The sequence below is a fragment of the Ursus arctos genome, unplaced genomic scaffold (genome assembly GCF_023065955.2).
Source record: "Ursus arctos isolate Adak ecotype North America unplaced genomic scaffold, UrsArc2.0 scaffold_20, whole genome shotgun sequence".
In the NCBI taxonomy this organism is placed as follows: Eukaryota; Metazoa; Chordata; class Mammalia; order Carnivora; family Ursidae; genus Ursus; species Ursus arctos.
This window is the reverse complement of record NW_026622875.1, coordinates 10,130,526-10,142,683: the sequence shown is the minus strand read 5'-3', so window position 1 is coordinate 10,142,683 and position 12,158 is coordinate 10,130,526. Positions and strand designations below refer to the sequence as shown.

Genomic DNA, 12,158 nt, shown 5'->3' with positions numbered 1-12,158 from the left:
TGCTTGGCTCCATTAAAATGACAAGGGTCCGGACACATAACTAATTTTAGTAGGTAGAGCAGAGACACACCTTAGCCTATTTTTTCTGTGACTCTCTCACTCCCCATCCCCAAGCCTTCAGATACACACATCACTAGATTCCCAAGAGTCAGGAGGTGGGAGTGGGGAGTTTCAGTACAGAATATAGCTCTTGACATCATTTTGGTCTGACCAAGAAAAAGAAAGAAAGGAAGGAAAAGAAGAGAAGGAAAGCAAACAGAGGAGGAGAGAGGCAGGAAGAACGAAAAGGGAGAAGGGGGTCATGAAAGAAAGAAAAGAAAAAGAAAACAAAGAGCAAGAGAACATAAATAATGAGAAAGGAAGGAAGCTTGGATGGAGGGAGGAAAAGGAGCGAGAAAGAGCGAAAGAAGAATGTGAGAAGAGAATCATTTTTGTCTCAGGTTGACTAGGGAGAGCAACAGAACCTTCATCAGCACTACACAATCTCGTAGAGGCAATGTATTGTTTTCTTGAAAGCCCCGAAGCTAAGCAATCCCAAGAATATTTGGCAAAGCCCTTTTGGGAAGGGTGAGGTGAGGGGGTGCTTTCTCGCACACTCGCACACCCGGCCCCCACACGAGATGTGCCAGGGTTCGGGAGACCTAGCGGAAACCTTCAGGTCACCCAGGGAACTGCTCCTCTCGCTCGTCCTGCGGCGGTGAGGCGGGGGGGTGGGGGGGGGAGCGCCGAGACGCGCGGGGCGCGGAGATGTGCAAGTGGCGAAGCTTGACCGAGCGCAGGCGGGAGCAGCCGCCCAACTCCCGGCGCGGGATCTGCTGAGAGGCCACGGTGAGTCTCTCCCGGTGCGGGTCCGAGGGATGCCCTGTTCCCCCTCGCTCCCCCGGGCCCCGGCCGCCGCGGGGCCCGGAACCTCCCCGGAGTCCGGCCTTGGCTCGGCGCCGCCGCCCGCAGCCCGGAGCCCGCGCCGCTCGGGGCGCGCTGGGGCGGACGCACGGACCGACCGGCGCTCGGCGGGGCTCCCCACGCCCGGCCCCGCGCGCTCATTGGTCGGGATGTGTGTGCTCAGCAGCCTCCAACTTCTCCCGACTCCCACTGGTGAGTCCCGGGAGAGCGAGCCCCCACCTGGGAGCTGGGGAGAAGGGGCCGAAGGGCGCGAGAGCGCGGGCGGTGGGAGCCGGTGGGACGTGCACCGGGCGGGCACAGCCGACCGAGGGGAGCGGCTGCCCGGGAGGCGCACGGAGCAGGGTCAGCGGCTCGGGTCCGGCGCGACGGAGCGCCCGGGACCCTGCGGCCGTGGGCGAGGGAGGCGTGCCCTGGGAAGGAGCCGCAACTAGGACCTGAAGAGTGAGGGAAAAGGGGCAAAGAGGGTGACCTGGGAGGAGGGCTCTGCGAGTGATGTCGGGTCGACTCCTCAGGTTCATTGCCATAGCTCCCTGCAGCCTCTGGGAGTTCTGCTTGGTTGCCGAGATCAGCGCTACCGAATTGCAGGGGGACCGATTTGGGGGCTGGGAATTTGCCATTCCGCTGCACAGACACTGATTTTTTTTTTCCCCCTTTAAAGCAAGGTTTGTTTTCATTTTGGTTTCAATCGGATTCTCTCCTCATTTGTAACTCACTTTCCTATTTTTACTTTTCTCAACCTGAAGATCCTTTCATTATCCTACCTCTTCATCTTGCCTTAACCTTAGTTTCCTATTATATAATTTATGCTGATAGCGTGCTTAAATCACGGAGGGGTTGGCGCGAGTAGAGGGGCGTTCTTACGTAGATGAAAGTTTCCTTACCTAATCGGTCTCATTCTGTTTGTATTATTTGAAAACAGGGGTAATTGCAACCAAACGTTCCTCTTTTCGCCACTTGATCGAGTCTGTTCCTCCCCCAGGGGTGATGCAAATGGTAATTTTATCCAACTGGAAAGTAGTACCTGACTTGCAGTGTCAGCATTTAGAACCTGCTGATCGGCAATCGGCTTTGAAGGCTCGCAGTGTCTTCACTCTCTTGCGTTATTTCTGGTTCCAGCACATACAGAGATTTGTCCGATACTTTCTTGAACTCAATGCTGTGACTTCTGCTGAATAGCTACACTGCATATGGGAGTGATGTGCTTGGTACTTTGTCAGAGCTCTGTATCCCAGGCCCCGGGGAACACCTACAAATTAAAGTCTCTTGAGTGCCTCCCTCTTCAGCTTCTGCAGCCACAGCCTACATATGGAACCTGTTTCTCCTGCTTCCTGTGCCTCAGTTTCCATAATACAGGCTGTTTCCGTAGTGTACCCTCAGGGGCTGGCAGAAATGCTAAGGTGGTAAAGTGTTGTGAAGGTGAAAATCGCTTTGGTTTCTAGACTTCCCTATAACAAAACAGTGACCCTGTAGGGGCTTTGATTTGACTCTACCATGAAGTGATGCCTTCTCTCAACTGGTGGAAGAATTGCTGCATTATGTTGCTTTGAAACAACAAAGCAAAATAATCATTTATTCTTTCGGTGACGGTATTAAGCTGAAGTTCACAGATTTCTTGGTGGCTGAGATCTCCTAGATCTCTGTCCTCTCCTGTGGAAGTGTCTACTTTTTGGTGTAAGCTTTTCTGACCACATCTCTAAATTGAGATGCAGTATTTTAAACGTGTTAGGTTTTTTGTTTTTGTTTTTTTGGCTTATCCTACTTTATATGGCACTGTAAGTATCAACTTTATAGTTTTTTTGTATTCTTTTGTGTAACTGCCCCCTTCCCTCCTTTCCCTAAAACCGGTTGGGTGTGGTTGAGGTGGATTTTCCAGTGTCTGGGAGGTGGTGATATATTCCATCCTGATGTTCGAGATTCTGAGCCCTGTTTCATAAAGGAAAACAGTGAACCCACCACAGGTATCTGGACATGAATGACAAAGTTAACTGGGAAGTTACACTGGCATCATTTCTGCTTTTGCTCAGTGCTGTTTGAAAGTGCTACTTAGGAGCAAAAGACAGAAATTTTGCAGAGTGTTGACAAGAGGGGCAGATGGGGAGTTTGCAGGTGATTCAAAGATGATATCCTTTTGATGCCAGTAAAAGGACTAACAGCTTTAGTCACTGCCTTTATTTCCCTGTAACGGTTTCTGCAGGCTGAGGTGCACAACCATTGAGAGCCCAGCTGCTCTGTACCCCAATCTCAAGGGTAAGGAGGAGAAGTGAGAAAACAGTCACCCGGCAGGGAGAAAGAACGACATGCCTCCCTACTAGTTTTCTTGCTAGTTGGAAGCCTGGTGGTGCCAAAGAGCACCTTTAATTTAACCCTGTGACTGCGCTGGTTCCTAGCTCTGGAGAAACTGATTGCTGCTTCTAAGAACTAAAAAGAGAAGTGGATCGTATTATCTCAGAAATACCTTTCTCTAGGTTATCTTCTGAAATATTAGAGCAGGAGGACAAATACGCCAGAAAGGGAAATGTGATTAATATTCAGACGCTCTTTAGGTCGTTCTTGAATTCTTCTGGGGAAACTGGAAAAATTATTCTTTTTATTATTAATCTCTCTGTACGGTGTCCAAGTACTAAATTCGGTCCCATCTTTTCTTTCCCCAATCACATCCCTATTAAAACTCCAAGGACCACGATCAATGCAATTCCATATCATAACCCCAGGGGCTGTGAGACTAAGCCAACATGAGTTACATAACCATTAAGTAAGACATTTTAACATTCGGGTACATTACATTCCACTTTTATTGAGCAGACACAGTTTTCATGGTCTAATAAAATATTTTTATTTGATAGTCTGTCCTTGGTTATAGCCTCGTGTAATCAAGAGAACAGCATGCTTAAGACTTTGTATCCAGAACTCTAAAGTCCAGTTGTCGTTCACTTATTAATAACTCACTGGGGAGATTAAATTCCTAGTTATCAGTGGGATCTCCCAGGCCACACTTCAGATATAGACTCTATTTCGACTTTATCCTGTGCCTCAGTTTCCACAAAGCACACTCTCAGGGAATTGTGGGTATTCGACAAAGATCTTTAACTCTTAAGAGTATTTCTGAGCAGTCACTTCATCTAGGAACTAAATTATACGCTTAATTTGTACCAAGCTATAAACAGCTAGTCTGTTAGTTTACGATGCTCTTTTTCTACAGTCATGCAGAAAAATTGAAGTCTGAGCTTTGGTGGATGGTCGATAAAAAATCACGAGGCCTCTAAAAGGAACATAATGAAATTTAATATTTAGGCTTACATCCCCTCGATTTCCCTTCCCCTCCCCAAAACTTCTGCAATAAGATCAAAAATAACTTTTATTGTGTGATGATATATTTTTATTTCTAGCAGTGGCCAAATGTGTTCTTTCTAAAGGACATTTACTAGTTGTGTAGTTGGGCAAATTACCCGAATTTTCTGTGCCCCAGTTTCCGAAAGTACAGAATTGGAATATTAATGCCCACCTTACAAAGATTAAATCAATTAGTACGTGTAAAGTACTAGTGACTGACACATGGGATGTACTCAATAAATGTCAGCTATTATTAGTAGAAGTATTAATATTAATTTAAATACAAATTAAATAAGTATCTTAACAGTCGTTACCCTGGCCTGCAGGGTAGAATTTTTTTAATCATATATTTTTTCTTCTTCAGCTGCACAAAGAAACATTGATTAAGGCTTAATATCTTTCATCCCTGGGTATAAACCACTGACTTTTGCCTTAGTGAGTGACCATTTTCAGAATGTTGTCTAACCAGTTAATAGATACCCACATCAGCAGTAGCTGTAATTTTGAACTGTAAAAATAAAAGTTGTTTTTAAGACTAAAAATTAACTGTCACAAGTGTTTGTTCCTTTTTGTTTTTATCTGTAGTCGTGTTTCAAATTATTGCTTAGTCAAAACCTCAAAGTATTAGTCATTGATTTCCATGCTTATAAAGGAGGCCCCTGGCGCAAGATATAAAACTCACCTTTGATGTTGTCCAAAGTTCAGAAGGGTGAGTTTAAAACTTGGCTTTATGATGGTGCAGCAATTATTTGCTTATGAACTGCCGAAGGAAGCCTGGGTAAGTATTTAGCCATTAGCCGAGTCTTCTTGCCTAATTTTGTTTAGATTTTCAGTGATATATGTATATATAAAAGAAAGAAGAAAAGAAAGAGAGAGAGAGGGAGGGAGGGAGGGAGGGAGGATAGAAGGAAGGAAGATTATGACCTGTCATTTCAGATTCATTGTCTCTATACTCTTTGTTTTCAGAATCGAAATCCTGACTTTCAACAACAATTTATTTCTATTTAAAACGAATTAACCTTTTACTTTTTATTTAGCTGCATTAAGCATTTGGAAAATTGTACACATTTCCTCTTCTTTTTCTCTTTATCGGTTTGTTATTACAGTTTGTTATTAATAGTATTTAAAGACATTTATTTATTTATTTATTTTTAACAGATTTTAGGTGATGGGCAGATCAGAAAGTCAGATGGATATAACTGATAGCAGCACTCCAAGGCCAAAGAAACAACGATGGACCCCACTGGAGATCAGCCTCTCCGTCCTTGTCCTGCTCCTTACCATCATCGCTGTGACGATGATTGCACTCTATGCAACCTATGATGGTGAGTTGTTCCCCCGCCTGTGCACACGTACATGCACAAGAGAGTGCAGTCTTCATCTTAATGCTTTTTTCATCTGCCAAACAAATGTATTAAGGGTGGTATAAAGATTCCTTCACGAAATGTAACATCAAAACAAATGGAACGTGTCAAAACAATGAACTCTGACGTATAATGTCTTGTGTGTTTGAGCTAAGTTATTAATTGCCAAGTATATGTAGTGCACACATGCTTATTTTATAGAGTCTAACGTATGGTTTTATTTAATTAAAGTGTGCACAATTTTATGGCCAACTTTAATTAGTGAAATTTGTTGTGTCGTTGAAATTCTAAAGGGTTTCACAGGAATCTAAGAGGTCTAATTTGAGTCTTAGAAGTTTTTCACACTAAGGGATAGAAAAGATTGGTCCCTTAATAGGAAAAGAAGAAGATTACCAGACTAAAACGACTGATGATTTCAATTTAATAGACCTAGGTCTTAGTGGGTAGAGGTGATACAATGAATGCATTGTTTTCCTCATAATAAAAGTTTTAAATTAAGATTTGCCTATTTTATTTCTGTGTATATTTTTCTAGCTATTGACAATGATATATAATACTCAGGTTTCAGCTCTTGCTTTAAGGAACTGGTTATTTAGTTGGCAGTTTTTGATAGGGAGAAATTAGAAGACCGTATTGCAAATATTTATGCACGTACTCTTCTTTTTCTAGACGGTATTTGTAAGTCATCAGACTGCATAAAATCAGGTAAGAAGATGGTTTTTAAATTTAATAGTTTTATAAGTAATGTATAACATTAAAAAATCAAATGCTAATAAGCAACCATCGCTACATTTTCTTTGTTTATACTTTTATTCCTTATACCTCATTGATTTATAGTCAAGGAAAATCTAAACGCATTTAAGTAGTAGATTAATTTGCTAGTTTATTCTAAAAAAGAATGCACTCTTTTCATACCTGGAGTGTTTGGTGGGGTGATAGAGAACTATATCTCTAGCTTTATGGAGCTTGTCATGTAGCTGGAGCAAGAAAATCAACACATTGAAATGGTGAGCCTCCTATCATGGTGTTAATTTCTCGATGCAGGTCATGAGACGGGTAAGAACTAAGAAGGGAGTGAAATGTTGTCTGTAAAGCTAGGTGGAGAAGTAGAAATTTGGGAGGGGACTTGAAACAGGGCTAGGGTTTGGAAGTGGAGGTACAGAAGAGGGAATGCGATACAGGGAGAAAGAACAACAGAAATAAATCATATTGTTGAGAAGCAGTGAAGATGTAGGCTTGATAAATAGGGACACATTATGGAGAGCTTTGAAAGTCCATGTGTTAGCCTTGATGAAGGAGAAATGGGTATTTTGCAAAACAGATCATTTAATAAGGCAAAAGCTGAAAGGTGATTCTAGGAATGCCAGGTTGGGTGGGTGGTGTGAGAAGCAACGAGCCAAAGAGGCTGGGCAGGTGGGGGCTGCTGTTGCAATGAAGGTGTGCGTTGGGGAGCCCCCCGCGGTGAGATGGGAGAGCTGTGTGACAGTATGAAGGGAGAATTGGATGGCTCAGGGGAACGGACCTGCTCAATGAAGGACGTAAGGCTTTAAAAATGAGGCCAAATTTTAAAACCTAGGGATTCAGGAGAATGGTGGCAATGTGCACAGAAATAGAGAAGTTAGGAGTTAAGTTTGTTTTAGGGAGAGAGAGATGTGATGAATATGGATTTGGACATGTGGGGTCTGAGCCAGGGGTTTCACGCAAGTGAGGAGAGACAGAAGGAAGGTAGAGACGGAGTATAAGAAGATCTGTGGTGCATTTAGGATCTGTCCAGGGGTGCTAGGTGAGGCCTTGGGAGTATTTGAGTTCCCAAAACAGAGATGAGCTGTAAGGGCCAAACTTAAGAAGACTTTGAGAATTAGAGTGGAAGGAAAAGAAAAGTCAGAGAAGGGAACGGGGAAGGTGTGTGGAGTTGCAAGATGTCACATCAATTAGAGTGTGGTGCAAAAAAGAAGAACATTTTGACAAGGAAAAGAAAGGTCACAGCTGAGCACCACACCCTGGGATATGAGCACAGTATTTACCTTTTGTCTCCTTTGGCAGGAGATTCTAAACCTCCTTTCTAATGTTTACATTTCTTCCAAGAAATAACCTGTCCCAAATGATTTTGAACCATTTGCTATAGATGGTTTTATCTGGGTTTTTGCTATTCTTTGACCTTTGCAAAATAATGGTGAGAAAACAACTCAGGATTTTAGGTGGCAGTCTAATGTTCCAACTGTTTGCCCTCTGCTTTTCTCTATTGCTTTTTGATATTTTCACTGCTGTAGTCGTTCTGGATCACCTGTGCGCTGGCAAGACACCTAAGACATGATGTGGGTGACTGGCGGGAGGCCCGATTGGGACATCAGCCATTGGCTGCTCAACATAGTATAGGGACTTTCCCATCTGAGGGCTTTCCCAGAAACCAAAGAAGTTTCTTTATTCCCCAGGAAATGGCTGCACAGATACCCAGGCTGGGAGATGTCCAGGGTCACTGTGCCAGAACTGGTGTGTGCCCAGGTTGTCAAAGTTACCATTTACTCCTCCCCTGAACCCTCCCGCAACTCTTCTCTCTACCAGCTGCTCTTATTATATGCTCATTACCTGTTTTGAGAAACTCCTGCTTACATATTAACCTCTAATTATCTCCAAGTTTCTCTGTCCTTAATACACCTGACATGTCTTTAAAGTCTCTTAATTTGTAGATTCTCTCTTGCACTTTCTCTCTTTCTCACTCTGTTTTTCTTTCTTATTTTGTTTTCGAAGAAACTGAATCCTTTCACTAGGTAGGCATAGAGATCTGGGCAGGTCGCTCTAGTGGCACTACCCCAATTAGCAATGTGATATCTGGAATCTGGAATCTTAGATGTGACTTCCTGCTTAGGGTTGGGGCTTTGGCTTTTTTTTTTTTTTTTTTTTTTTTTGTAATAGTGCTTGGCAAATCTCAATTCGTTAAGACCTATTTGACACGTATCCTTTGTAGGTTAGAAATCATAGCAAATGTAAAACACCTCCAAAACTGTTTCTTGGCAGAGAAATGTATACAATGGAAATAGTGTCAGTAGTAAACAGAGTTGCTGAATGACTCTGTTTTTAATCAGCTCTGTTTGTTTACAAGCTGTTAGAATACTTTCATGTTTATAGTTACTATTCTTCCTGGGAGAAAAAAATAAAGATGAAACTCACTCTCATGGATACAGTATTCACACTCATGCCTGTTCACACAGCCACGGTCCCCTGCTGGTTAGTAAAGCTTTTCTACTATAGAAGATACAACTACTGTTTTTAGAAGTTGCTGCAAATTAACAAAGTTCTAGGGGAATTCTTGGGCAGAAGACAGTGTTAAGGAAAGGGAATGAGCAGAGTCCAGTGGATGGAAAGGAAGAGAAAGATGGGGAAAAAAGATGATGAAAAGAATATAAAGTCTCCTACTGACAATTCTAGATGACTTCGAAAGACTGGGAGAATTCAAACCCAAGCACAGAAATTCTTGAGAATTGAGAAAGTAGGTATCGATAGACAAGGTGCTTACTTGTAGTGAAAGTCGGTTCTAACTTAGATTTTCTCTGGGTGGATGAGTTTGTCACGGCAAGTGATCAGTAAGCTGCACAGGCTCCCAGAGCCCCAGCTGCCCTCACAGGGCTGACATGGACATAATTGGAAACATTGGTTATGACACCCAGGCTTTGACTGGAATGTCACATTTAAGAGAAACATACATAGACTCAGATATGACCAGATATCTTTAAGGAGCTAAGGCTGACTTTATGGAGCCAATAAAGCTCTTGGAAAAATAGCCTAATACCTTGCTTACAAGATTCCTAGTACCCTAACCAGCCCTGTAAACTGAATATGAAGACCTGATGGGAAATCACCACAATAGTTCACATATAGACAGTCTATGTGCCTATTGCTCTCTGGGCCACTCAGAAAGATCACTGGACACATTTAAATTACAAACCGGGGAGTGCCTGGCTGGCTCAGTCGGTAGGGCATGGGACTCTTGACCTTGGGGTTGTGAGTCCAAGCTCCACACGGGAGGTAGAGTTAACTTAAAAAAATAAATAAATAAATTACAAGCCAGGGGAAAACAAAAACAAAAACTCTTTGATCCTTTGAAGTCAAGGACTAGAAGTCCAGTCATACTAAGGCAAAAATGAAATACTGTCGAAGGCCGTGGATCATCTTGAAATGTATTTGGTAGTAGGTACTTTAAATCTGAGCATCTGTAAATTTAAATATTTAGAATATGCACAAATGATGTTTATAATACATACCTAAAGATAATTTGCATGTGTATGAAATGTATCAGTATGAAAGATTATACCAAACCTAAAATAAAATAAACACTACTTAACAAATAACAAGTTAAGGCAGTGTTCAAAACCCTACTATTAAAGCATGAGTAATATTATTCAACTCTTATTTACCCTATAAGATTGTCAAAAACACGGAGTTATAAAGCTTGCTTGTGATTCCGCAAACTTCTCCATGTAAATCTAAATCCTGAAACTGGCTTCTGTTGCACTGCAACCTTACTAACTCAGAAGATTTCAAGGAATCACACGCTTTAAATCAGAGCTTCTCAGCTTCGTAACTGTTGACATTTTGGCCCGGATAATTCTTTGTTGGGGGAGGGGGCTGTCCCGTGCATGATAGGACATTTAGCAGCGTCCCTGGCCTTTTATCCACTAGATGTCTAAAACCATTCCCCTCCCAACTTGAAACAACCAAAAACTGTCTCCAGACATTTCCATGGTCCCCTTCGGACAGTAGAATCCCCTCCATAGGGGATTGGCTGGAATGATCTCAAGAGATCATCCAGTGCTTTCCCCTTTGTGGTAGGTGGAATAATGCCTCCCTACAGAGATCCACTTCCTATCCCCGGATCCTGGGAATAGGTTACCTTGTTTGGAAAAAAACAAAACAAAACAAACCCCCCAGACTTCGCAAATTTGACTTAGGATCTTGAAATGGGGAGATTATCCTCGATCATTTGGGTGGCCTTATGTAATCACAAGCATTCTTTTAAGGGGAAGGAAGCAGGAGGGTTAGAAACAGAAGGAAATGTAGCCACAGAAGCGCAGGAAAGCAGAGGTTGGAGTGAAGCAGCCACAAGCCAAGGAACGTGTGCAGCCTCGAGCCGCTGGAAAGGGGAGGGAATGGATCTCCCGTACATCATCGAGAACGAACGCAGCGCTGATAACCCTTTTTAGAACTGTACGATAGTAAATGTGTGCTGTTTTAAGCCACTGGGTTTGTGGTCATTTGCTCTAGCAGTCAGAGGGAACGAAGACATCCCCCATAGCTGCTTATTTTAAGGCTATCTCTGAAGAATTCAAACACGCACACACATACACACGCGGGCGTTCCCCACCAAGCTGTCGCTTCATTAGTAAATTGAGGTGTGTAATATAGAAGTATAGGGAAGGAACATTAAACAGATCTGTAGAGGAGTGTAATAATAGAATACGGGTGAATAAGAATAGAATAGAATACAATAGAATAATAGCTAACACTGAATATTTATGTGGCTAGCTCTATCATAAGCAGTTTATATGTATTAACACATTTGCTTCTCATAATGACCCTGTGATGTAGGTACCATTATATCTTATTTTTACAGATGAACAAACTTGGGCTAGGATGCCAACCCAGGCAGCCTGGTTCCAGAACTCATACTCACGACCACTTCTCCATGTTGCCTCCAAGCAGACCAGGAGACCATCAGACTTTTAGTACCCTATGTCTGTACATACGAAAGCAGCTCGCCTCCCCTCCTGCTAGGACCTAATGCGCAGAGGCACGAGAGGACTCTCTGAGGTTGAATAATTACATCCACACTGAGAAGGAGGAGAATACATCCCTCTTCAATCCAGAAACCAGCTATTTTCCTGAGAACATTGAGCCTCTTCATCAGTGATTTTAGTACATCAAATACAACCTGAAATTAAGGGGTCTAACGCAGCAAATATTAACAGTGTTGTCTTAGACTCTCCAGGGGATAGAGAAGCCAAGTTAGGATACATGAGCAATACAGTGCACAAGGGAGAGAGAAAGACCGTCTGTACAATTGTGCAGGTTGTATACTGCGTAATTAGGGTAGCCCCGAGAGACGTCGAGACCTGTATGAAACCTCTCAGGACAGTTCATTTCCTTTCCTCTTTAATTCTCTACTCACCAGGCAAACTTTTTTTTTTTCTACCAAGCAAACTTTTGATGAGTATTTAATTATTAATAGAAAGAAAAGAGGCATTCTGTTCACTTGAAAGATATATTCAGCATGGTGAGATAATATATTCATATTCTGAATACGAACCTTCAAATTCCTGATCATTTTGCAAGGGTCAGATTCTGGTAAGGGCCTAGGTGAGGTATCTTGGCAGCAGCTGGCCTTTCCCTGGAAGCAACAGGGACTCTCTGGCTCACTATTGGCCATAGTCTCTCCTTTCTTGCCTATTAACAGCCCAGAAGTCTCCATGAAGAAAAATGGCCCAACTAGATCAGTCCAGGAAAGACTGCGGACGGACTCTGGAGGGCTACCAGGCGCATAGCAGCCTTTCGGAGTAGGAGATGAAG

At 42.8% G+C, this 12,158-nt stretch overlaps 1 protein-coding gene across 5 annotated transcripts in view; it reads left to right on the top strand.

The window, feature by feature from the left end:
• Positions 1-704: 704 nt before the first annotated feature.
• The window catches only part of MME (membrane metalloendopeptidase), a 96,479-nt gene continuing 85,025 nt past the window's right edge, over positions 705-12,158 (top strand). The window contains exons 1-3 of one of the 5 annotated variants that reach the window (XM_026497327.4): positions 705-828; positions 5,392-5,558; positions 6,267-6,302. In XM_026497327.4, the coding sequence (XP_026353112.2) occupies positions 5,402-5,558; positions 6,267-6,302 (193 nt within the window). In that variant the 5' untranslated portion in view covers positions 705-828; positions 5,392-5,401. Of the gene's footprint in view, positions 829-959; positions 1,096-1,155; positions 1,566-4,904; positions 5,012-5,391; positions 5,559-6,266; positions 6,303-12,158 lie in introns of those variants that run through there. The other 4 variants (XM_044383508.3, XM_026497329.4, XM_026497328.4 and 1 more) reach the window with 4 other exon arrangements.